This window comes from Crinia signifera, chromosome 3 (assembly GCF_055691185.1).
Source record: "Crinia signifera chromosome 3, ASM5569118v1, whole genome shotgun sequence".
Lineage (NCBI taxonomy): Eukaryota > Metazoa > Chordata > Amphibia > Anura > Myobatrachidae > Crinia > Crinia signifera.
Window position 1 is genome coordinate 90368142 of NC_139219.1, and position 26779 is coordinate 90394920.

The following is a 26779-nucleotide window of genomic DNA, read 5'->3' on the forward strand; positions in this document are numbered from 1 at the left end:
ACAATCCCTTCACCTTCACAAATTGCTATTTCTCTCTTAACACTTTCGATGTCAGTATTTACTTGTTGGACCACTAAAACAATTAAATCAAAGCTGCACTGATTCAGTATAGCGCACCAGCTTTTACAAAATTCCTTATTGGCCCGCCCTAGGGTTGGCTGGTTTTTTATTCTAAACCCCCTAGGTATGAAGCCTTCCCTATGATATTGGGACAGGGATAACCCATGCAGCTCCAATTCGACCAGTCTCTTTTTAAGACGAAGTAGATCAGAATGGATCTCGGATGGACTATCCACGTCAAAGGCTAACTCCCGTGTGTCGGCAAAAAGAATTTTGTTGACATCCTTGTCCAGGAACCTTTTTGTTCCAGTGAGATCACTAACATCAAAGTCCATAGTGTAGGTGGTAGATGGTAAAAACCAACGATATAAGAAATAGTCTTATAGAAAAATTCCTTATAGAATTAACAAAACAACACAGTATTCAATCCAGTGGTGCAGTCAGAAATCGCTCACAAATGAACAGTATCCACAATGTAGAACTGAGCGCACAACACTCCCCAGCATATACAGATAACTGTGCCCGGTCCAAATCACATAATCAGTACATCTCTGTTAGTGAGACAGAGAAAACCAGCACCAGTCTTTTTAAATCAAGTATGCAGTTTATTGTCCATTCAGAACATTTCCTTGTTAATGGTGACAATAATGCAACATGTTGAGCATGTATAAACAACACCCAGCAGGCGATACTTATCGCACGTCGTCCTCGACGGCCCGTTTCGGTGCTCCCAGCACCTTTGTCAAGAGGGGTATCAATTAAGCAGCACTAGGAAATGCCTTATATTGAGTCTCCCACATACACTCACCTGTCCACAATCAAGTCTAACGCCCGGTCGCAGGTCCAGCGCTCCGCCTCCACCCATCACATACTCACAGTGTGGCGCCGTTCTGCCGGAAGTAACTCACGGCAGGCGGAACCAACAACAGCAGTACTGTGCGGCGGGGACTAGCACAGGGTTCCCTCGTCCCGGAAGTCAACGCTGCAGCAGCGTGTGTGTTACTATGGTAACCCGATATCCTGGCTACAACAATAAACATTAATAGTACACTGTTCATTGCTAAAAAAGCATGATTGCAGTGCACACCAATGGTGCACAAATCTTCAAGAATATGATTGTCAACAAGAAAGAGTGAAGAGCAACAATGTGTTGAAGCGATGTGTCACACAAGCAGCACATGCACAGCCACATAATGTAATGATTATGTGCAGGCTGCCAATATTACACACAACAAACACCAAATCAACATATCAATTAAATACATAAATATAATATATATAGATATATAAATAGATACTTGGATGTATCTATTTCTATATCCAATAGTGCTTTCGTCACCTCAGTGTATAAGAAGCCGACAGACAAAAATACTATGCTATTGGCGACCAGCTTTCACCCCCAGCCCCTCAAACGAGGGTTGCCCTATTCGCAGCTCATACGTGTCGTCCGTATTACATCACATGCGGATGATCTGCATAAGGCCTTGGATGCCATGTGTCAAGGCTTTATTGACCGATTATATGACCCTAAGGAGGTATACGATGCCAAAGAAAAATGTTTGAAGCTAAGCAGGGATGAGTTGTTGCTTCCAAAGCAAAAAGAAGTGTGTGAGGAGAGGCTTTATTTTGCCAGTACATATTCTGTGGCCTCTAAGTCCATCAAGGAGTCAATTATGAGGCACTGGCATATACTCAGAACAGACCCAATTTTGGGTTTTACTTGCAGTTCTCCACCACTCTTCTGCTACAAACGTAGCCAAAATTTAAAGGAGAAGCTGACCTACTCAGATGTTAGCCCAAGGGTTAACCACCCTGCACACTGGCTTGCAAGATCTAATGGCTCATTTAAATGCTCTGGCTGCGTCAATTGCCGCCATATAATCAGGTCGGACAAATTTACACACCCAGCAACAGGCAAAGAATATCCTGTCAAATTCCGCATGGACTGCGAATCCAAGTATGTTGTATACCTCATTAAGTGTCCCTGCAACAGAATTTATATAGGGAAAACGATACGCATGCTTAAAGAACGTATTGGCATGCACCGGTCGTCCATTAACAAAGCATACAAAGTCATTGAATCCAACACTCCGCCTGTGGCACGACACTTTGTACAGTCTGGACATTCCATCAAAGACTTTTCGTTTATGCCTATTGATCAGGTTCCCCCCATGAGACGGGGAGGTGATAGACATAGGACTTTGTTACAGAAAGAAAATTATTGGATATATGAATTGGGTGCTATGCAACCGATGGGACTGAATGAGGAATTTACTATGGCCCCATTCATTTAAAAGCTCCATTCTGTCAGGTTTAGGTTTTTCTAGATTTTTTCAATTTTTATTTATTTTTGTGTTTATTTTATTTTACTGCTCCGATGCCTATACAGGTATATATGTATATTTATGTATTTAATTGATATGTTGATTTGGTGTTTGTTGTGTGTGATATTGGCAGCCTGCACATAATCATTACATTATGTGGCTGTGCATGTGCTGCTTGTGTGACACATCGCTTCAACACATTGTTGCTCTTCACTCTTTCTTGTTGACAATCAAATTCTTGAAGATTTGTGCACCATTGGTGTGCACTGCAATCATGCTTTTTTAGCAATGAACAGTGTACTATTAATGTTTATTGTTGTAGCCAGGATATCGGGTTACCATAGTAACACACACGCTGCTGCAGCGTTGACTTCCGGGACGAGGGAACCCTGTGCTAGTCCCCGCCGCACAGTACTGCTGTTGTTGGTTCCGCCTGCCGTGAGTTACTTCCGGCAGAACGGCGCCACACTGTGAGTATGTGATGGGTGGAGGCGGAGCGCTGGACCTGCGACCGGGCGTTAGACTTGATTGTAGACAGGTGAGTGTATGTGGGAGACTCAATATAAGGCATTTCCTAGTGCTGCTTAATTGATACCCCTCTTGACAAAGGTGCTGGGAGCACCGAAACGGGCCGTCGAGGACGACGTGCGATAAGTATCGCCTGCTGGGTGTTGTTTATACATGCTCAACATGTTGCATTATTGTCACCATTAACAAGGAAATGTCCTGAATGGACAATAAACTGCATACTTGATTTAAAAAGACTGGTGCTGGTTTTCTCTGTCTCACTAACAGAGATGTACTGATTATATATATATATATATATATATATATATATATGTGTCCGAGGTAGGCGGCACTCAGAGACGATGTAGACAATTTAAACCATAAAACGGTTTATTGTGAAAAAAAATGAGGCAACGTTTCGGGGATGACCCCCTTTCTCAAGCCAAAACAAACATATTATATACAGTCTTTGTTTAGAGAGCACTCACCAGACTTCCAATTTTTGATGCAGAATAAAACTTTTAATACATCACCAGAGTCTTCATAACAATGTCGACGTTTCGAGCCACGCCGGGCCCTTTGTCAAGACCAAAATGAGAGTGGGTCACTGCCCCACTCTCATTTTGGTCTTGACAAAGGGCCCGGCGTGGCTCGAAACGTGGACATTGTTATGAAGACTCTGGTGATGTATTAAAAGTTTTATTCTGCATCAAAAATTGGAAGTCTGGTGAGTGCTCTCTAAACAAAGACTGTATATTTGGCTGTACCCCTTGGATTGCGGCTTGAGCTTGGCACCCCAGCAGTGGGAAACGAGGATTGTGTGTGCTGGTTCTATGCTACAATATATATATATATATATATATATATATATATATATATATATATATATATATATATATATATATATAGATTGTGGATGGTGTGGCACTCCGCTGGACTTGAAATAATGACAATAAGCGTGGTTGTAGGTCTACAACCACGCTTATTGTCATTATTTCAAGTCCAGCGGAGTGCCACACCATCCACAATCTATAACCCTTTCTGTGTGCAGCACCCGGGCAGCTGTTCTCCCTGTATCGTGGAGTGCCAGTATCTACAAATTATATATATATATAAATATATATATATATATATATATATATATATATATATACACACACACACACATATATATATAACATCGGTGTAGACCCCTGGGCATAGCAATGTATTTCAATGTAATTCTGGTGGGAGGACAGCTTGCTTGACTGCAGATATCTCCAGTTTCCGGAAATAGATTTCTTAGATTTTAATGGAATTAAAAACTAGAGAATCCCACCTACCAAATGGTATTGGGAACTAGGGGATCAGAGTTCCGGAGGCAGAGCAATCTGCCAATGAGAATATAAAACTACATACCAGGTGTGTGGAGCTGGAGCAGTAACCAGCTGCTAGAAGGCTGATATCTCTGGTTCTTGGAACAGTAGAGACTCTCCCTCTTCAATCAAAGAGGGAGAGTCCCAGCTTTTGGAATATAACCTCAGAAAAACTCTAAGTCAGACAGAACCTGAAATATCTGACTGGGAATAGCAATTAACAGGCTTGGATGAGGACCACTACTTTGAAGTCAGATATCTCCGGTTCCCAAGGGCCAATTTTTTAAAATTATTGTACCCATGGGAAGAGGGGACCCTCAGCTTTCAGACTAGGGTCCTTAGACTCCTGGGGCGGTTTCTAGGTACCCAAAACCCCCCCTGCGTGCGCTACTGCCATATGCAGGTCTGACATGCATATTCGGATGGATTGGGCCAATATATCGAAGAAAAATGGTTAAATGGGAGGTGATTAACAGGAGGTAGGATCCAAAGCGAGCCATATCATAGTTGATGCAGTACATATATAAATGGTGTCCATGTCGGCATACAGTTACAGAGACAACAAAAATCATGTAAAACTCATGTCGACCTTTTGATTGTCAACCTAGACATTGTCTATTATCTATAACGTTACCTGTAAAATCTGGCATCTGAAGTTTTTATCTGTTATTATTGTTAATTCTGTGAATTTAATAATTGATAGTAAATATTGAAGTTTTGTTGATTACTATACATACATTGGGTTGTTGATGGATTCTAGGTGGAGTTAATTCTATTAGCCTGGGGGAAATTTACTACGAGGGCCGATTATGGTTGATCCCGTGTACAAATGGTTATGACCGTGATCGACCGTATTCTGCCGAAAATACGGATGGAGAATACAGCAAATTTGCAAAGCTGCTTTCTCCGGATTCGTATTTTCCAATGCCAGATTTTCACAGATCAGTCAGATCCGTGTGATGCTTCTCTGTGTAAAAAAAAAATTAGGAAAAATAAATAAACAGCGCACATACCCCCTGGGCTCATTGAGCCAGTCCTGTTTGCCGAAATACAGGGGTGTGTGTGTGTGTGTGTGTGTGTGTGTGTGTGTGGAAGCTGTGGTCTCCCTGTATTTCTATAGCCAGCACCAGGATCTTTGTCTGGTTCTGGTTACCCAAAATACATGGGACAAAAGGAGTAGGAGTCCCTCATATTTCAGAAACCAGCAGGGGGATACTTTTTACATAAGGTCCCCTGACCAAAGCATGATAACCCTTGCTGGTTAATGGGGAACCCTGGACCAGTCTGAAGCCTGGAGCTGTCCATGCCACCCCTGGACTCTGGCATAAGACTGTAAAAAAAATAGACAAAAAATATTGCGTTCTGTTGTAGAATAACAAGTACCAGCAAGCCTCCCCTGCATGCAGGTATTTGAAGAACCACAAATCCCAGCATGTGAGGCATTAATGGGTCTGCTGGTTCTTGTAGTTCCACAAAATAATCAATACATAAATAAAACACACATACCATAATAAAGTATATGTTTAAAACATACTACATGCACACATACATACTTACTGTACCTATAGGGTTCACCATAAGCCAGTCCTCTTGTCCAGAAATAGCCTAGGGTACCTGTGAAATAAAAATAAATATTCATCATCCCATCCGGCGTAGATCGCGCCCATCCATGTGTGTGTAAAAAATAAATAAACCAAATGCCCCATATCCGTTGACACTTGCAGTGCCTCCATGAAAATGATGGAATCCCCAGTGAGGTCATAACATGGGCTTCTATAAAGCCGCGCAACAATTCTGAGTTGGATCGTCCTTTGCATAAAATGGGTGTTCTTATGCGTATAGTTATTTTTCCAGTCTATTCTGCACATAGAATAGAGAAGACTCATCTCATGCACCCATCATAGGACAGTTGCATGTGCCAATGATGATGATTGTTATAACTGTAGATGGAATAACAGTTGGCTAGTGTGAAGTGTGGCTTCCTGATTGGATTGAAGCCACAAAAATCTTAGCATTAGCCCTAAGGATACTTGTGGTACTTAGACTGGCTTCCACCACTCCAACAAATGTAGCCACTTTGCATCCAATTCAGAATAAGGTCCCAAATAGATATTAATATGAATCACCAAGCAGAATACACTTTGTGATTATTTTATATATTACAGTATGTTAAATGATTCATTTGAAGGTATTATCATAGGCTTCATACAACTGCCCAAAGGTTTTGTGGTCACAGCGAACTTGCTACCTTTATATAGCAGAAGACAATTCCAGAAATGCTATTGACTCTTTTACATAGTAATAAATTATAAATAATCTAATAACTGCCTTTGTAACTTTAAAGATAACAGTTAATCTCTGTCTTGTATATGCTGATGTTGTCTACTGTCCACTCACTAAGTCAAAACATAATAAAGAACAATCTATGAGTTATAATTGTTTAATCTACCATTTGATTTAATAGTCTTTGCCACACGTGATGCACTCTAGCTAAAGGAATGTTTCCACCATAAAGGCATATTTATGATGATAATTATGATGATATATGTATCTACACAGTACAAGAAAGTCATCCGAGCCTTTGGACTAAACGCTTGGCTTTATATATGCTTTAAAAACTTTTTTGTTTTGTAAAGCAGCCTAGAGAAAACAAAAGCATAATTTTTTAAAATTAAATAAAAACTGACAGAAATATTACATATAAGCAGTTTGCATTTGTTTAGTTAAATTGTGGCATATAATAGATAAAAAAAAATCAATAATAAATCTAAGGGTGTGTACACACAGTGCGAATGGCGGCCGCCAATATAGCGATTCAATATCGATTTGATATCGGCGGCCTGGCATTGGCTGACAGGGAGGGACAGCACGCTGGGGGGAGGGGGGGGGGGGGGCGGAGGCCATGTTGCATTAAGCAGCATGGCCCTCTTCTGACATTGTAGAAATAGACTGTGCTACACAATCTATTTCTACTTTCGATTCTGATGCCACCGGCCGCGCATTGCGGTCGAACCAGGATCAGTTGCAGCAAAACACGCTGCAATTTGCCCTATTTGCTATGTGATTTTGACTATATACATACCCTCCAACATCTGAAGGGCAGAAATCGGTACACATTCGGGAAGGGGGCGTGGCCACAGGTTAAAGTGGGCGTGGTCACACCCCCTTTCCGAATGTGTATTGTGCCTTTTTTTTTTTTTTAAGAGAACCCCAACCAGTTGCCAGCCAGTCCCTGTTACATAGAAGAAATGATAATAATCAATACAGTGGGGCTCAGCAAAGAGCCCTTAGGCTCAGTAATGATATACTTCCAATGTTGCCAGCTCTGCACATCTTACACATTACACACTGACACACACATGTAGTGAGCACTGACTGAGCAGCAAAACTGTCCTGCAGGAACCTGAGCCTGTCACACACAGCTCTGTGCGAGTCTGTGCTGTACGGTCACCCTCCCCTCCATGTCCCGGCGCACAGTGCACACCCGCCTCCCCCACCACACCACCCGCCTCCGGCCCGGGAGCGAGTGCACAGTTTGTGTATGCTCAGTGTGTCAGAGTCGCACGGGCAGAGGGAATGACGGGACCCCGACACTGACTCCCGCATCTCTCCCACCGGCGGTGATCCCGGGCAGCAGCCACAGCAAATACCCACATCACCACCGAGGACGTCTTCTCCGACTTCCTGCTGAAGGACGCGCACGACTCCAAGTACAAGGGGCTGTGGCTGGAGATTGCGGTGCTGCCCCAGATGATTGCCTAAAAACCGGTACATTCGGTACACTCTGATTTAGCCGGTACAGACCGTAAAAAAACTGTACTGTACCGGCTAAATTGGTACAGTTGGAGGGTATGTATATATATATATATATATATATATATATATAGTCAAAATCCATAGTGCAAATTGCACCGTGTGTAAAAAAAAAAAAGAAAGTACAAAAGGGTTGCTGGCATTCTGGCTGTGGGCTCTGGAAGATGGCTCTATGCGCCAGGGGGTGGGGTGGGCATGTATGAAGTGGCATAGGGCATGGGTCATGGGCAAAGCTCATGACTGGAGGCCACACAGAGCGCAGTGATGCTTATGGTCTCATCATTGTGACCATGCCCCTGCTATACAATGCTGAAAGTATAGTAGTAAGAGGGGGACTATGTAAAAAGCGGACCGGACTAGACTCCGGACCGGACATCAAAATCTGCATTCCGGAGCTTGTAGGGTCCGGTCCGGGGGGTGTCCTGTTCGGGGGGTGTCTTGTCCGGGGGGGTCCCTGTGATAGCTTTCACCAGGGACATGGGAGAGGGGAGATTACAGCCTCCCCGTGTGGTCCGGACCGTCTGGTTTTTGCTACATGCCTGGACCATACAGGGAGGCTTTATTCTACCCCTCCTCCTCTACCTGGTAACAGGTGTCACAGGCAGAACCCCCAGACAGGACACCCCCGGACAGGACACCCCCCGGGTGGATATCCTTACAGGTTGAGTATCAACAGGTTGAGTATCACTTATCCAAAATGCTCGAGGCCAGAAGAATTATGGATAACAGATTATTCTGTACTTTGGAATATTTTTATATTTGAATGAGGTATCTTGGTGTATCTAGCATTTATGTTGTATAAGCACATCAAACACATGAAATACAGAGGGAGCGTCTTTCATCATTGCAGGGGCTGGTGGTGCAGGGGCTGCGCCAGCCTTCGGAAGGGGATGCGCGCACACGAGACGCGTGTGCATCCCCTTACAACAGAGCTCCCTCCTCTGCCTCGCCGCCAGTCACCGCCGCGTTCTCCCACCTCCCCGATTCCCCCCCCCCGTGCATGTGGGACACTCGTGCATCCCAGTCAGATGTAGCGTCCACTCGTGAGTGGGGTGGTCTGGCGAGCCCCGGCGCTGGATGAGCGACGCTACATCTGTACACACAAATATATTTTATTTGTGCATGAAACAAGGTTTTACAATTGTTTACAATCTCAGACACTGAATTTTAATGGCAAGAAATAATTTTCTTGCAAATATTTAGTGCCACTTACATCATTTCCTCAGTGGTGCCAGTTGCAGAACTATGGTTTTCGAAATAATTTGGATAAGGGATACTCAACCTGTATTACACCTACTAAGCAATAAGAATAAGAATACACCTTTGGAGGAGGACCGGTATGATATGCTGGCGGTCGGAATCCCGACTGCCGCAATGCCGACAAGGGGGAGCTGCACTCGCCACGCAGCAGGCCTGGTGCCTCGCTACGCTAGGCACACTATTTTATTCTCCCTTTATGTGTGTCGTGTTCACCCATAGAGGGACAAAGTGCCGTGATTGCGATGGTCGGGATTCCGGCGTCTGTATTTCGACCGCCGTGATTACGACCGCCGTAATATTGACCGCATCCCCTTTGGAGAGACTCCTACACTTAATTTATGACATGAGATTATAACCCAAAATGTCCACCCCGTTTTATCGATAGCACATCTAAGGAATTAAAATAAATACACCGTGACATATGTAACTTTTTAAAAACACATTTATTATTATTTTTTCATTTTGGTATTTCATGTAATAGATCTATTTTTAAACTTGTGAAATAAAAGGTACATTTTAATGTATTTATTAACATATATGACATAAATCTATACAACTAGCCTTCTCTTCTTTGTTCGCAAACAAAGAGACAATTTTATTGTTTTTCTATTTCGGTTGACATTTATTGTTCATGGCGGCACCCCAAATCCTGTAACTGGATACCAAGTGATATAAACAAATTGTGGCTGATCCAGAATAATACAAATGTCTACTGGCGCAGTTCTCCACCTCCCCTTATGCTTTTGTTTACTGTATTCAAGATAAATATTTAGAGAACGATGCAGGTGCTTTGGAAACAGTACGAGGTACTGGAAGTTTACAATTTTGGGTGGTTTCACTCTATAAGGGCCAAATATATCAAGCATCAAAAAGTGATAAAATGGAGAGTGATAAACAGCCAGCCAATCGGCTCCTAACTGACACATTACAGGCGGGTTTTATAAAATGACAGGTAGGAGCTGATTAGCTGGTTGTTTATCACTCTCCATTTTATCACTTTTTGAAGCTTAATACATCTGGCCCTAAGCCTTACCTTTCATCTTTACATGAGCCCTAATTGGTTACACTGTTCTCTGAACAAACAGCCACCATACTGTATAATGGATAAAATTCACAAAGAGCCATTTTAAACAATTGTAGATATTGGCCCATATGGAATAATAGTTATGAACATTTGGCAGACATTGCAGACATCAGGGGAAATTTACTAACATTAGAGTTCTATTTCACGTGAGATGTTGCTATGGGCAACCAATCAGATCCTGTCTATTATCTTCTATGTAGAGGGTGGTAAATAAATAAGAAGTAGTTTCTGATTGGTTGCCCATAGCAATATCCCATATGAAATCGAACTCCCATCTTAGTAAATTTCCCCTGTCATATGTTGTGCTCTACTGATTTATAAATAGTTCTAAAACGTTAACAGTATTTATTTTTCATTAAATACATTTGTAATAATTCTTTATTGCAAATTTCAATTTGAAAATATTGAGATTTAGTTTCCTTGTATATATATTTGTGAATAATGCTTTCCAAGTCACCACATTCTAACAGTTTACAGTGTAACCTACAACGCCTGTTTGTTGTCAGCCCTTGACTCATAAACACCTTTCCTTAATCTGGGCACAAATTCAGCAGTACTCCTCCATCTCTACAGTAGTCTTTTCCTGTTTAAACTAGGTGTAACACATTGCCGCTAATCACCTGCTGTCAACAAAGTAATGTTATACATTTATTCCTTTCAGTTATCACATTTATCTTTAGCTGGCTGCTGTATGACGATGCAAGACCCATGAGTTCTTTGCATCACTCTCAGCAGGAACTCACCCTGTTGTGTGCAGCGACACAGAATGCAGCCTGTGTAACTGCCCATATTACTAACCACTTTTTGGGGAAAAAAAACTCCCCTTGCGATAGGCGCTAGTAAAAAATATATTTTATTCCAAAATTCCCATATGATTTTATTCTACCAAAATTTCAATCTGTATAGCAGCAGGCTAAATGGTGTGACTGTGAACTCACACCTAAGCAAGGTGTTAGATGCACTTGCGTGCAACTACACCTATATTCCTAAATATTTTTGTAAAGTAAGACTGTGCTTATAAGAACCAGGTGCATGTAGCTTTTTCAAGCTCCAATAGAGTGAAACGCTTTAGAGGGAACTTGCCCGGCAACTTTGATCCAAGGAGGGACCTTTTGTCAGCTACCCATCACCGCCAATTATCATCTTCAATTGAACCTGCACACCAAGTGCTTTTTCAAGCTCCAATAGAGCGAAACACGTTAGAGGATACTATATTTAGATTATTTTAGTTTTGTTTGACCCATTTCTTTTGACTCATAAGCTGGCCATACACTTATGCAGTGGCGGCTCGTACCTTTTTTTGGGAGGGGGGCTGCCTCTGGCCGCAGCGGGGTTGCTGAGATTCAGGCACCCACCTTCCCCTGTCTCCGCCGCTGCTGCTTCTTCTCCCGTCCCAGCACCTGTGCTCTGATGAGTGACAGGCACCGGGACTGGTGCATGCGCAGTACACACGTGTACCGCGCATGCAGCCAACTTCTATGGGCTGTTTAGGCAACAGCCCATAGAGGCAATCTTGGTCCCGGCGCCTGTACAATGTAAGTTACAGGCACCGGGACCAGCGCGTGTGCAGTACCTATATAGGTACTGCGCATCTGCCGTTTTTGCACTGCAGCCCGCACAAAGGCATACCGGAGGGAAGGAATACCTCCCAATGGAATGCCTTCCAATTGGAAGTCACTGCCAGTCACAGTGAAGCCAGTGCAGTCTCACAGACTGCATCTGGCTTTACTACAGTAGCGCATTTTACCTGGGGGGGGCTGCAGCACTGCAGCCCATAGGTAAAAACTGCCACTGCACTTATGTGATTTTGCCCGATTTCACCCAATTCACTGAATTCACCCATTGCGCCGATGTATTGTGTGAAAAGCGGCAAATACAATGCGTGGCTGGGATGGCATGTGATATATCACATGCATTTCTACCACCCAGGCAGTTCAAGGGAGTTGACTGTGACTTCACCCCTCTGGAGAAGTTACAGTAGTGTATGTATTTCTGCACCTGGGCTCACATCTCACTAGTTCAGCCTCTGCTATAAGAGATAAGACTGCTACAATTGTTGACCTTATTAAAGCTTCAGTCTTGAAGCTTGCCAGTATTGCAAAGACTTGGCTAGATAAAAATACTGCATCTATCATGAAAGCTGCATTCCCAACAGATTTTTATATCTACTACCCAAGACTGAAGCACAGGGGAGGTGCAGTGGCCACCCGCTTTAAAAAGAAACTTAAGCTTAGGAGCAAGCTTACTAAAACTTCAAATAATTAAGAGGTGATATTGCGTGGCGAGTGTAGCGAGCCCGCGAGGGGCGGTGGTACGCGTCCTCCGACCTTTTCATACCCCCACTATCCATGTCGGCGTGGAGTTGATTTTATATAGTGTGGCGAGCGCAGCGAGCCACCCAGCCCGAAGCGTGGCGAGCGCAGCGCGCCCCGCAAGGGGACGCGTAATACATGTAAAGTATTACACGTCCCCTCGCGGGGCTCGCTGCGCTCGCCACGCTTCGGGCTCGGTGGCGCGCTGCGCTCGCCACACTATATAAAGTCAACTCCACGCCGACATGGATAGTGGGGGTATGAAAAGGTCGGAGGACGCGTACCGCCGCCCCTCGCGGGCTTGCTGCGCTCGCCACGCTTCGGGTTGGCGTTGATAGTGGAGGTGGCGTGGGGGTGCATTTCACATTGTAAGCACCCATTAGGGTGCTTATACAATTAAAAATCTTATAGGGGGGCCAATTGACCTTGAAAGCACCCATTAGTGTGCTTATACAATTTAAAATCTCATCTCATCGTATGCCATTGTATGCCATATACAATGGTATACAATTTTAAATTGTATAAGATCCCATAAGATGGAAATCGTGGGAGCCGTGATAATACACAAGTACCATAAAATTAATTGGTCCTGGACCACCATCCCAGGGCACCCCTGCAAGTGCTCTTAGGCACCCCAGGTTGCCGCACACACCGTTTGGGAACCACTGCCTTAAGGTGCCCACACACGCACCGATCCCGGCGGTGCGATGCTATACGATGGGGTGCGCGCTCCCGTGGCACCTCATCGCACAGTACAAAAAGTATGTGCTGCACATACTTTTTGTACTAGCTTTTTCTAGCATAGCATCACATGCACATCGTATGCACAAGGCATACGATGCATTGCTATGTGTGCTGGTTAAGCCCACAACGCACGCCGGGATCGGTGCGTGGGTGGGCACCTTTAGTGTTAATACAATGGAAAGTGTTTCCAGATTTGTTCTTGAACATATTATTATTATTATTATCAGATTTACCCCCAAATAGATGTGTATTTCTTCTCTTTAGTATATAATTATTCTATAAGAAGTATTAAACAATACAGTAAGGTGCGTTTTGAAAATATTTGTTAATGAAAAGGCTATAGAGGTAACAACAGTTGGCTTATATACTTTATATAGGCCCTTATTATGGTTCACTCGCAAAGGCAAATCCCTTCTCCAATGGAAAAAAACATGCCCACTGCAGGTGGGGCAGATGCAACATTTGCAGATAGATTTAGATTTGGGTGAGTTATTTTGTTTTTGTGCAGGGAAAATACTGGCTGCTTTATTTTTACACTGCAATATAGATCTCACTTTGTAGTAAAACCCCACCCAAATCTAATTCTCTCTGCACAACTTACATCTGCCCCACCTGCAGTGCACATGCTTTTGTCCATTAGAGAAGGAATTTGCCTTTGCGAGTGAACCAGAATAAGGGCCATAGTTTCTGAAGTACAAGTAGCAAGATTTGCTCCTAAATAATAAAATGAATTCTTTAACTTCAAAATACCTGGGAAATTTCCGAAATTATATGGTAACAGTTCTAAAATTCCCCATTTTCATAGTTAAATTGATTGCTTTGTTTTCTCTTAAATAATTAGGAGACAACACATTCATTGATTAACAACACATTATAGTTGGCCTATTTCATTTTAGATTCTTTTTATATCTTTTTGGGAAAGTGCATTGAAAAGATGAGTAATGTGACTTCACTACTGTATCTGAGGGAGTGATACATTCTTTTGAAATTTTAGCGTTTATTATCTGTGCTCCATTTTTCGTCATGAGTGGGAGCACCCAGCTATGAAAGATGCAGTTCTCATTAATACACCTCACACATCATTAAGTAGGGAAACTATCTGCTTAAATGATTCTTTCAAGATCAACATCTGGCTGAACATCATGGAACATATAAGAAAAAGTTGGAGTGCCCTACCCATACAATTACCTGTTTGGTGATTTCTATTTAATCCACTGAAATCATCATTTGTATTTTGAGTGTTTTAAAGCATGCAAAAGTCAAATATTTTACCCAGGTCGCCCATGTAGTAACATGGCCAACCATCCCCTTTACTCCCTCAATATGTTGACAGCTCCTGGCCATTGGTATCGGGGAAATGTATGCAGTGCCTTCATATGTTGTATTAAACACGAGACTCCTTTAACATCTGTAATAAGAATTATGATGTTTCTGGGAAAGGCAATCACCAAGTACTATACAGAGAGGATGTGATGGAATGGAGAATGGTCTGTTTCATGCAGATTTCATTGCGTTTTCTAGCGCATTTATTTCACATGAAGGTTGGAGGAAAAGTATATTTTCATATTTCCAAGTGCTTTGCTATTTGAGTTGTGTCATGTTTAAACTGTGTGAGACTAATAAACAGTGCTTTCTATGATGGCAAAATAGGTATTTAATGGCAGGACTGCTAACAGTGGGTTTCATGAGGTATACCTTTAAGTGTTTTGACTGGCAGAGGGTATGATGGCACCTATTATCCCCGATGTGGCCTAGTATTGTATCGGACAATCATGAACTTCACCCTGCAGTAACCTGTTTCTGCCATGTCCAACGGAAGAAGCAGTATTGAGGGCGCTGGATTTTCAACGTGAATAATGAATGACAAATAATGATGCTCGAGTGCTGAGTGGATCATGAAAAAAAACCAAAACAGAGTATGAGACTCAGGGTACTTATGGGTGAAACACTGGGGTAATAGCATTCCAATCAGAGGAAGCGTACCAAACTCACAATAAAGTATACCAAGACATGTGTGTAAAGGTATCTTTTAATGGGTCACCTCTTGTGGGAGCAGTCTATTCAATAGATACGTACTGTACTCACACTCAAACTAGGTAAGGTAACTCATAATTCGTTTTCTTTGATCCCTGGACATTCGCTACAGTAGTTCAAAGAGGTCTTCGTGTAGGCATTCCAGGCAAGAATTTTTTTTTATTACAACAGGTGAGATTGTGGTCTATTCAAAGCAGAAGGATAATAACAACTTATTGTAGCCTCCTCTTATCCTCAGCCATGGCCGTACGTGTTCAGCCTTTAGCGTGGATATTTAAATCACATCCTACATATGTATTACAATAAACAACAAGGTTAAAAACCCTTTCGGTGACTATAAAACATGATATACTTTTTATACAATTCTGTCTCTATACATTAATTACAATACCAATATCTATTTAAACGATTCCATTTTGCATGTATCCCAGTACACACTGGGCAATTTGGTATATACATTCTGAGACCGTACATTTCAACCGGTCATTGCAATGATACAATAAAAACCATACAAAAAATATACTATAAGCAATTCAGCACGTACTCATAGTGATTCACTTGAACGACGGAGATATTTATATAACTGATGTCATAGAAACAAATAATCTAGCAAATCACATTTTGTGGCATATGCCATTGAGGCCGCTTCAAGTGATTAAACATACACACCTGGCAATTTTATATGAACCATTCTTGATCCAAAATTAGTATTCTAATGCTAGGTACACACCAGGACGACTAGGGCCCGATCCCCACAATCTAGATCCAATTCCGATCAATTGGATGTAGATTGTGTGCTGATTGGGCCCTTTTCTGACCTGGTGTGGACCGATACCGATCCGATGCGCGGTCCCGCGGGTCGGTCGGTCGTTATTGAGATCCTACCTGCTGCAGGTAGGATCTCAATGACGACCATACAGCCGGGTACGGGTCGCCATCGGATCGGACCCGTTCATGGTGCACATTGTGAGCGGGTCGTGCCCCCCCGCGTCATCGTGAGCGGGTCGGACGAGACACTGACGACCCGCTCACGATGTGCATCGTGAGCGGGTCGTCCTGGTGTGTACCCCGCATTATTTGCTAGAGTCTTTGTAAGTAATAACTCAAAGACTAGCAAATTATGTTTTAGTGTTTATGTTTACTGTGCTGACATTTCGGTAAAAAAAAATTCTCTAAACTAAACTCAAAGACTCAAAGATTAAAAAATAGTCTTTGAGTTATTACTTACAAAGACTCTAGCAAATTAGAATACTAATTTTGGATCAAGAATGGTTCATTTAAAAAAAAAAAAAAGAAGAAATTGCATGTCCATAAGTATTTAATGTATGTTAATTGTAAGAGTTATCAAAATTATTTTTACTATCCGTGTTCTTAGCACCTAGAGTGTGCATCAGTATTGTTCTTTTTCCTGTATGGTACTAGAAGCCTTAACTTGGTAGCACCTCTCATTATGTTTAAAAATATGGTGTGCAGTCCAGTCCCCCCCTCTTTCCCAAATATTTGTGTATATATTGTACACTGAAGGTAAGGCTCCTTCATTCTGGCACTGGCACCCCTCCCATCTACCCTCAGGTGTTTTAATTAGCACAGGTTCCTACATTGCAGACTGCATGTTACTATGGGCTCTATTTGAAGGTAAGACCTAGATAAATTTATATAATGTGTTAGTATTAGAAATGTTAGGGACCCATCTAATGAAGTTCACCTGGACGCGGTGGATGGGCCCACATATTTGCGCAAATGTGTGCTATGAACTTCAATTATACTCCATGTTAATTGTAAGAGTTATCAAAATTATTTTTGCTATCAGTGTTCTTAGCACCTAGAGTGTGCATCATTATTGTTCTTTTTTTCTGTATGGTACTAGAAGCCTTAACTTGGTAGCACCTCTCATTATGTTTAAAAATATGGTGTGCAGTCCAGTCCCCCCCTCATAAGTATTGCTCAATACTTTGTTGATGCACCTTTGGCAGCAATTACAGCCTTGAATGTGATGCCACAAGCTTGGCACAGTTATATTTGGGCAGTTTTGACCATTCCTCTTTGCAGCACCTCTCAAGCTCCATTAGGTTAGATGGGAAACGTTGTTGCAAAGCTATTTTCAGATCTCTCCAGAGATGTTCAATTGGATTCAAGTCTGGGGTCTGACTGGGCCACTCAAGGACATTCACAGAGTTGTCCTGAAGCCATTACTTTAATATCTTTGCTGCGTGCTTAGGGTCCAGGTCCTGCTGAAAGATGAACCGTCGCCTCAGTCTGAGGTCAAGAGCGCTCAGTAGCAAATTTTCATCCAGGATGTCTATGTACATTGTTGCATTTATTTTTCCCTCTATCCTGACTAGTCTCCTAGTTGCTGCTGCTGAAAACATCTTCACAGCATGATGCTGCCCCCACCATGCTTTACGTATGCACTGTATATACAATAAAAATCCAATCTTGATCAGGAAGTTCTTATCAATGCTTCTGAGGTTCCCACAAATGTGCTGAACTTGTAGGTTGCTTTTCTTTAACTTTGAAGTTTTTCTCTCTAACATATATCCTGAGAGGAGAAGTACTGTAGGTAGGAAGCCATGGGTGCGGGGCTGGGCTATTCTTGGAATTAAGCCTTTATGCAGGGTAAATGCTGTGAACGGACCAAATTGGATTGGACCAAATTTGAGTGAGGTAGTGGCTAAAACAATGCAATTTACAAAGAATCGCACACAAAACCCCAGCACCCCAGCCCCTAACCATGAGGCGACAGGGATGGTTGCCCCGGGGCCCCCCACACATCAGCACTGCTGAAAAATTGTGATTCCCCGCAGGATCCGGGAGAGTAGGTATCATAGTAGTTTAGGTTGAAAGAAGACTTACAAACATCAATTTTAACCTTTAACAGGACCCATTCAATCCTCGTTTAAATTTTTTACTTCGATTCCACTTTCGGCTAAATTATGTTTATAATGGGAAGACCTAGGATTAGGCTGTGGGAAGGGTGGTTAGGTTTATGCACTTAGAAGGGGGGTTATGCTGTGGGGAAGGGGTTAGGTTTAGGTGGCGGTGTTGAAGGGTTATGTTTGGCACTAGCGGTTAGGGTCAGGCTGTGGTTTTAGGCTTAGGCAAGGGAGGATTATGAGGTAGGGGGAGAGAGTTAAGGCACATACAGAGCTTCTGTCAGAATTCTCTGTATCTAAGTGGAATAGCCTCCCATCAGAGGTGGTAGAGGCTAAGACAGTAGAACAGTTTAAACATGCTTGGGATAGGCATATGAATATCCTTATAAAGAAATAAGGATTAAAAAGGGTTGAGATTACCTGAAGGGTAAAAAAAGGGTCAGACTAGATGAACTAAATGGTTCTTATCTGCCATCAAATTCTATGTTTCTATGTTTCTATGTTACTGCTGGTATCCAAACATATCGTACATCAACAGCATATTTAAACAATATGTTTTTCAACAAACATGCAATATTTAATATAATATAATAATATAAAATGATTATAGTCTAAGTTCTATGTATGAAGTATTGGTTATTATTAAAATGTTATATTTGAAAAATAAAATGGAATTTTGTTAACTATTTGCAGGTCAGGTTCAGACAACAGACGTCAAAATGGAAGGGAACGCATAGCATCAGCTAATGAAAAGGGAACAACAACAATGGAATCCAGTAAAGAGACTCGATACTGTGCAGTGTGTAGTGACTATGCCTCTGGATATCACTATGGAGTATGGTCATGTGAGGGCTGCAAGGCTTTCTTCAAAAGAAGTATACAAGGTACAGTGGACATGTTATTATTATATAATAATAATCCGTGTGATAAAAAAATAATAAGCAGGGTTGTGACCCAGAAATTCAACCAATGAGGCATTGTGAACAGATATCTGACCCAAGTCTAGTTCTTGTTATCTCCAAGCCCTAGTAATATCCTGTTCCGAGAGTGCAGTGTTAACGGGTTTCAAGCAGCTGTGATACAGCTTGAAGTCCATGTTCAGAGACCTGGGCTAGATCCAGAGTTTTGGTCTGAAAAATTAAGGTCTTGGTTTAGGTCTGCATAAGACCCAGGTCATTGAGGCTGCATTGCTTACCACTATGCCATAATGCTGTACGTAACAAGTGCACTGTATGAAATGTTGAATTTTATTAGGTAATTATCTTGTATAAATACAATGTAGATTACCGACTATTCTATCCAAGCTACAACTTACATATCAAAGTCTTTGAAAGAGGGTGTGTCTATTGAATATAGTGGATGTGAATAACTATATTTTTCTCCTTTACATTATATTTCCTAATTGACTCTTGCAAGTTGCAAGTAGAGTGAATTAGGGATCAAATGCAGAGCAGCACAAAGCTTGCACAGTTATTATTGTGTTTGTAGCTCAGGGTTGCCTACCTTTAAAGTCTCCTCTCTGGGAGAAGCCCGGAGAGGAGACTGTCAGCAGCACTTCAGAGGGTGGGGCCGGATGTAGACATCATCAAGTCCCACCCCCTGTACTGCAAATCCCGCAATTGCGGGTCTTTGAGGAGGGGGTGGGGCTAAATGACACAATTTGCATCTTTAGCCCTGCCCCTCCCCCCGAAAAGCCTTGAATCGCAGGAAATTAATGCTGCCATGGGGGAGCTGCGGGGAGCGCCGGTATCTGGGAGGATTGCCCACCTTTGTGGAGGGCTGGGAGGGGGACCCGATTTTTGGGATTTTCATTTTGCTCAGCAAGATCACTCAGCACACAGCGATGCACCAGCAATGTGCCAGTTATGTGTGCTGATCTATCTGGCATCTATCGCTAAGGCCCCTACACACGGAGCGATTTTGGGCTATTTCCAAGTTAGTCAAATCTAGTCAGATCACTTAGAAAATTACCCAAAATCGCTCTTACCTACTTCAATGGTTTCCTCTCTGTGAGATGCTCAGATAGAAGTACAGATGTATTGCCACTCATTCAGCCGGTGGCTGGTGATTCTATCCGCCAGCCGCCGTTCCAACGGAGCTCTCTGTTGCCTCCCCGGCGGTCCCCGTCACCTCCCTGCACCCCCCCCCCCAACCCTGCCTGTCTCCCTGAAGCAGAGACGGGCAGGGTTTCCACTCCTCACCGCCGAGTGACTGAGATGCGCGTGCGTGTGAGTCGCGCTTCCCATCAGATGGATTGCCTCTCCACTGGCGATCGCTGCAATGCTGCGAATGGAACAAAGTTGCATACAGGCAGGACTTAAATTGACCTAAGGTTATTTTTTTTGTATTTAAATGAGAAAACTATTGATTTTCTTTTTTAATCTACACAATGCTGCTGGTGATGCTGAAAAAGAACCTTTAAAAGCCAACATTGTAAAAATTGCAGAGCATTGGCAGCAAATTTACTCTATAAATTGTTTTTGTTTAAAGAAATCTGAAATATAGTTTAGACCTTCAGTTTATCTTCCCTATAATCGTTCTAAATGGACAATCACTGTGTTGTTGATTATGAACTGCAGTAAGCACATTGCATATTACCTCAGCTCTACTTTATATACTCCCACTATTCCTAGTTCATAAAGGTCTAAATAATTATGTTTTCCAACAGTGCTTTTAGCTTTTAAAAAAGAACAAGAAAAAAAATGTCCAACCTTTCTGAGAAAAAGTTACAAATGGTATTTTAAATGGTATTTTAAATGGTCATTATATAGATACATTTAACAGTAAAATGAATCACTCACAAATTTTATCAAGGGTGGGTATTCTGTTAATGGGGAAAGGGAAGATACATGAAGAAAGTTATGCATACTTGCCTACCCTCCTGGAAAGGCCGTGAGGCTCCCGAAAATCGGGTCCCGCAAGCCCCTGGACCCCCGCATAACCTCCCCCCCCCCAGCTCCTTCCTACTCCTTCCATTTAAATAATGGCATTCGCGGGTGTATGTGGAGGATAGGGGCTACAATATACAAATCACAGCATATTAGCCCAACCCCCTCCATGCACACCCACAAACCGCGACAGTTCTAGAGGATGGGGGCAGGGCTTGATGATGTCACTCCTGCAGTGCACATGGTTTTGTCCATCTAAGAAGGATTTTGTCAGAAAGAGTGAACTAGAATAAGGCCCACAGTGAGGAGACCTGCAACACATGGGGTCCTGAGGACCGAGTTTGAGAACCTACACATTAATTAAACTGTAATCCTGAGAATGGCTCCTACAGTATCTTCATGTTTGAGAATGCATCTAATTGCATTTCATATTTTTAAGCTTGCAGGATCACTGACTATATCTGCAAACAACATGTGAGCACCTTGACAGTCCCTTACCTCCCAAAATAGGCTGATAGTAATTTGAGATGATTATGGCATGTCAGCGGTGAGATTGAGCCATGACCCAGTCACATAAAAACATCTTCATAATGTTTTTATAAAAATACCTCCCAGCCTATTGCAAATTGGGGAGGGGGCGATTCTACAGTGCCAGTTAAGCAGCGATCACTCGCTGCTTAGTGAGAGGCTTAATGCAGCCTGCCCCTCAGCCTAACACCAGCCCCCCTCCGCCACCGAATCCCCTTGGTAACATGCAAGGGAATGTGTACAAGAACACCCCCCCTCGCATGCAGCCACTAGCAAGCGACTGAGGTCATGTGATTTTTATCGGAATGACCATAAAACACTGGCCATTCCCCGGGTCCGGCCCTCCCTCCGTCCCTGACCCTCCCTCCTTGCAACGAACAGCCCGGCGAGTGTGTAAGTCTCCAAACTTGTTCACTGTTGGGGTTTGCGCATGCACAGAGCAATCCTGAATGGGCCCCTGGGATTTTATTGTGACTTTTTTAGTCTACACACAATCTCTTCTAGTATTTATGATCTAAAATTATTTGATTTTTGTTCTATGGGTGGCTTGATGCAGAAATCTCCCTAACAACCATTAGTGTAATAATACAACAGTGCTTCAGAGGTTAGGATGTTTTTTTTTTAACAATATACAGTACAGTAGTAATTTATGGCAAAATGTGAACTTACTAAGCTAATGTTTGCTTCTCTGCTGAGACTGATATTGGAGTAACTCCAAGTAGTGTTCCAACTTCCAACCATGAACAAGTAATGCTCAGTGTTCACTTTTCATATAAAACAATGATAATATCAGATCTTGTCTAATATTAGAAACATATATGTCACAATTTTTATGTTTGTAGTCAGCCTTCGGTAATAGCAAACATAGCAACATTCTAGTTTATTCACATTGGTTGGGTTCCAGCTCTTTAAGTAAAACTCCAGACATCTTTTATTGACTTTAATTAGCACACTTCAGACAATTAAGAAACCATGGCATGTCCAATCAACTTCCAAGTGGCAGTATCTATTAAACCATAGTGGAGCCACATACTGTATGAGACCAGCTCAGTCATTTTTGCTAATAATAATAATAACATGCTTTAAGTTAGGATGCTTCTTTGTATCAGACAGTTTAACTCATTGGATCCATATTCCTAGGGGCTGACAAGTTGAATGTACTTTGATTGCAGAACATATCTTGCATGTCTGCACACTGCACATGCACATGTGATGCAGACTTGTACCATACTTGCCTACTTTTGAAAACTAGTTTCAGGGATATTATAGTAGGTAGTAGAATTTTGCACAGCACCCCATTGAGGGGGCGTGTCATGCTCCTCCCAAAGGGCGGATCTAGTTCCATATAGAGAGATTGTGCAAACAGATTTTGAATGTGGCACATAGAAGCGTGGGTGTGTACTGCTACTGCTGAAAGGAATTTTTTAAATGACTATCCAAATGTAGATGAGCCCCAAAGCAGTTAGTAAGAGCTACTATACTTGGTAAAGTGCTGGGAAATGGTGCTGATGATTCAATGTAAATGTATCTATCATTCCTTTTTTCCCCAAATATGTAACAGCTACATAATGTGGGCTAGGTAAAATGAGGGAGATTGGTAGACTAATGAGGGAGAGAGGGAGATTGCTGCTATTTCAGGGAGTCTCCTGCAGAATGCAGGAGGGTAGACAGCTATGACTTGTACACATGTCAGTCACATTTTCACTTACAACTCTGTAGGGGCATAACTGGGGCGTAACAGAGCATTTTCTTTTTAACTTGAGTAATTTTTATTGAAATTTTTCATACAAGAAAAGGAGATAAATTCCCAACAAGTGATAAAACCCCGACAGAGACAAAATGTACACTTAACATCAAGCACCAATTGGATTGGCCATGAGGTAATGAGCAAATTCAGGGTGAGGGGCCCATTTATCAAGTAATATTTGCGGTTAAATCCCCCCTGCAGCGCCGCCGGCCGCATCCCCCATAGGTTTCTATGGGGGATGCAAAGCTGCCCGATGTATCAACATTGGGCAGCCCGGCATCGCACCCCTGGGCTATCGCCATTCTGATATGGCGATAGCCCATTGTAGCCTATGGCTACATATCGCACTGCCCGAGCGGCAGTGCGGTCAGCGGGGTCGCAGGGGGGGCAGCGCATAACCGCGCATGCGCAGACCCCCTGGCTTCCGGCTCCAGGCATCGCAGGGACAGGCTCCTTTCGGAGCCTTTTCCCTGCGCCTTTCAGGTAATACATCCGGGGGAAACGATCGCATTTTACAATGCGATCCTGGGCGGTAATATTCCACCCAGATCGCATTGTAAATGTGATCAATGATAAATGGGAGCCTGAGTGAGAGAAAATCGACTCCCATTATCAATATATATATATATATATATATATATATATATATTAAACATTATTGCCCGTAGGCGCCATCCGGGCACTGAATGCAACAGGAGAAAAAGGAATACATCTTGATACTGACACACAGAAGTATATTAAAACCCTTCAAGGAGAAATGAACAGCAAATTGTCATCTGTCAGGACTCTATATTTAACTAAATATCCCATTATCTGCCTCCCCACTGAACCCAATCCCCCTCTAAATCTACCCAAAACACCCCCCCCCCCCCCCCCCCAAAACAAACCTACCATATAACCCTCTACCCTGTACAACCACCTCCAACTCAGGCATACTTGGATCCCTTAAAGAAACCTACCCCTAACCTATAAGAGAGAATAAATTAGTGGCCTTTAGCTTCTGTGTTAGCTAATTTTGCCAGAAATCTAACCTACCCCCCATACTCCCACCTTAAATATATTAACTATACTATTGTTAATTACTCTCATACAGTAAACTAAGCCCCCCCCCAGCTTCCAACCCCCCTATACTCGGGTAGTAGGTGAATGGACTGAATGGGGCAATGACTTGGTAATTGTTAACTAGTATAACAATGATGCTGCAGCGTAGTTACAATATAAAGAGGATTCTGTCTCATACAAGACTAAGCAGCTCAGTACAATCTGTAAAGGTTATAACATATAAAGAAAACAAATACAGAAGTGCACGTCAACAAGGAGAGATATTATAAAAAGGGAATTATTAGTCCGGCCTGGTCCACCTCCACAGCAGATCCAAAAATTCAGCAGTCCCTCCGTCACACACGCCCGGGCACACACTAAGCAAACTGTGGTTCATGGCCCAGTTCACTCGGAGAGACCCAGCAGGTTTGGGCAAGAATACTGAAAAATATATATTCAAGGTGGGGGCGGATAGAGGAGCTGTGGATGCTGCAGAGGCTTCAGGCTGAGGTATGGCCTCCTCATCCCCACTGACATGCTGTACAAGTGTATGTGGTATATAGAAAGGATATTCCTCTTTAGAACAGCAGTAGTAGTGTATAGCCCGCCTGTAGTGGTAACAGCAGTAGTAGTGTATAGCCCGCCTGTAGTGTTAACAGCAGTAGTAGTGTATAGCCCCGCCTGTAGTGGTAACAGCAGTAGTAGTGTATAGCCCGCCTGTAGTGGTAACAGCAGTAGTACTGTTTAGCCCGCCTGTAGTGTTAACAGCAGTAGTAGTGTATAGCCCGCCTGTAGTGGTAACAGCAGTAGTACTGTATAGCCCGCCTGTAGTGTTAACAGCAGTAGTAGTGTATAGCCCGCTTGTAGTGGTAACAGCAGTAGTAGTCTATAGCCCGCCTGTAGTGTTAACTGCAGTAGTAGTGTATAGCCCGCCTGTAGTGTTAACAGCAGTAGTAGTGTATAGCCCGCCTGTAGTGGTAACAGCAGTAGTAGTGTATAGCCCGCCTGTAGTGGTAACAGCAATAGTAGTGTATAGCCCGCCTGTAGTGGTAACAGCAGTAGTAGTGTATAGCCCGCCTGTAGTGTTAACAGCAGTAGTAGTGTATAGCCCGCTTGTAGTTTTAACAGCAGAAGTAGTCTATAGCCCGCCTGTAGTGTTAACTGCAGTAGTAGAGTATAGCCCGCCTGTAGTGGTAACAGCAGTAGTAGTGTATAGCCCGCCTGTAGTGGTAACAGCAGTAGTAGTGTATAAACCATCTGTAGCTTTATCAGCAGTAGTGTATAGCCAGCCTGTAGTGGTAACAGCAGTAGTGTATAGACCATCTGTAGCGGTAGCAGCAGTACTGTATAGCCCACCTGTAGCAGTAACAGCAGTATCAGTATATAGCCCGCCTGTAGTAGTAACAGCAGTAGTAGTGTATAGACCAGGGCTGGGCAACACCGGCCCTCCAGATGTTGATGAACTACACATCCCAGCATGCCTTGCATCAGTTTCAGCATGGCCACATAGCAAAACTAATGCAAAGCATCCTGGGATGTGTAGTTCACTAACATCTGGAGGGCCGGTGTTGCCCAGCCCTGGTATAGACCATCTGTAGCAGTAGCAGCAGTAGTGTATAGCCCACCTGTAGTGGTAACAGCAGTAGTAGTGTATAGTCCCCCTATAGTGGTAATAGCAGTAATAGTGTATAGCCCGCCTGTAGTAGTAACAGCAGTAGTAGTGTATAGTCCATCTGTAGCGGTAACAGCAGTAGTAGTGTATAGACCAGCCTGGGACTGTCCCTGCATAATCCTGGGACCATATTCCCGGGTAAATCCCTGCATTATCTGGTGTGAAAGGGATATTATTTCAAATCGCCAGGACCTGCAGTGTTCTGAATACAGCCAGGCAGCCACCCTCTCTCTGCCCGGCTGTCAATGGCTGTCATTTCTGCCCTGCGGCAGCTGTCCCCCAGTTACAGCGAGCATGTATTCCCCCTTGGCAATGAGCATGTAATCCCGCATGGCACTGAACATGGAACCCCTGGCAATGAGCATGTAGCACTTATGTAGCATAATTTCTAATAGGCATTATGGTATTTGCATAATATGTAATGGACATGATGCAATGCCCCTGTTTATGAAGCATATTGTGTATTATTGCTCAATCTGTTTGGTATAGTGTGTATTTTGCCTTAATCTGTGTGGAATAACGTGAATTTTGACTCAA

General features: G+C 42.9%; 1 protein-coding gene across 1 annotated transcript in view; it reads left to right on the top strand.

Moving 5' to 3' along the window:
• ESR1 (estrogen receptor 1) overlaps positions 1-26779 on the top strand; it is a 213229-nt gene that overhangs the window by 46653 nt on the left and 139797 nt on the right. The window contains exon 2 of the mRNA XM_083176201.1: positions 19060-19250. Coding sequence (XP_083032327.1) covers positions 19060-19250 — 191 coding nt within the window. The remainder of the gene's footprint in view (positions 1-19059; positions 19251-26779) is intronic.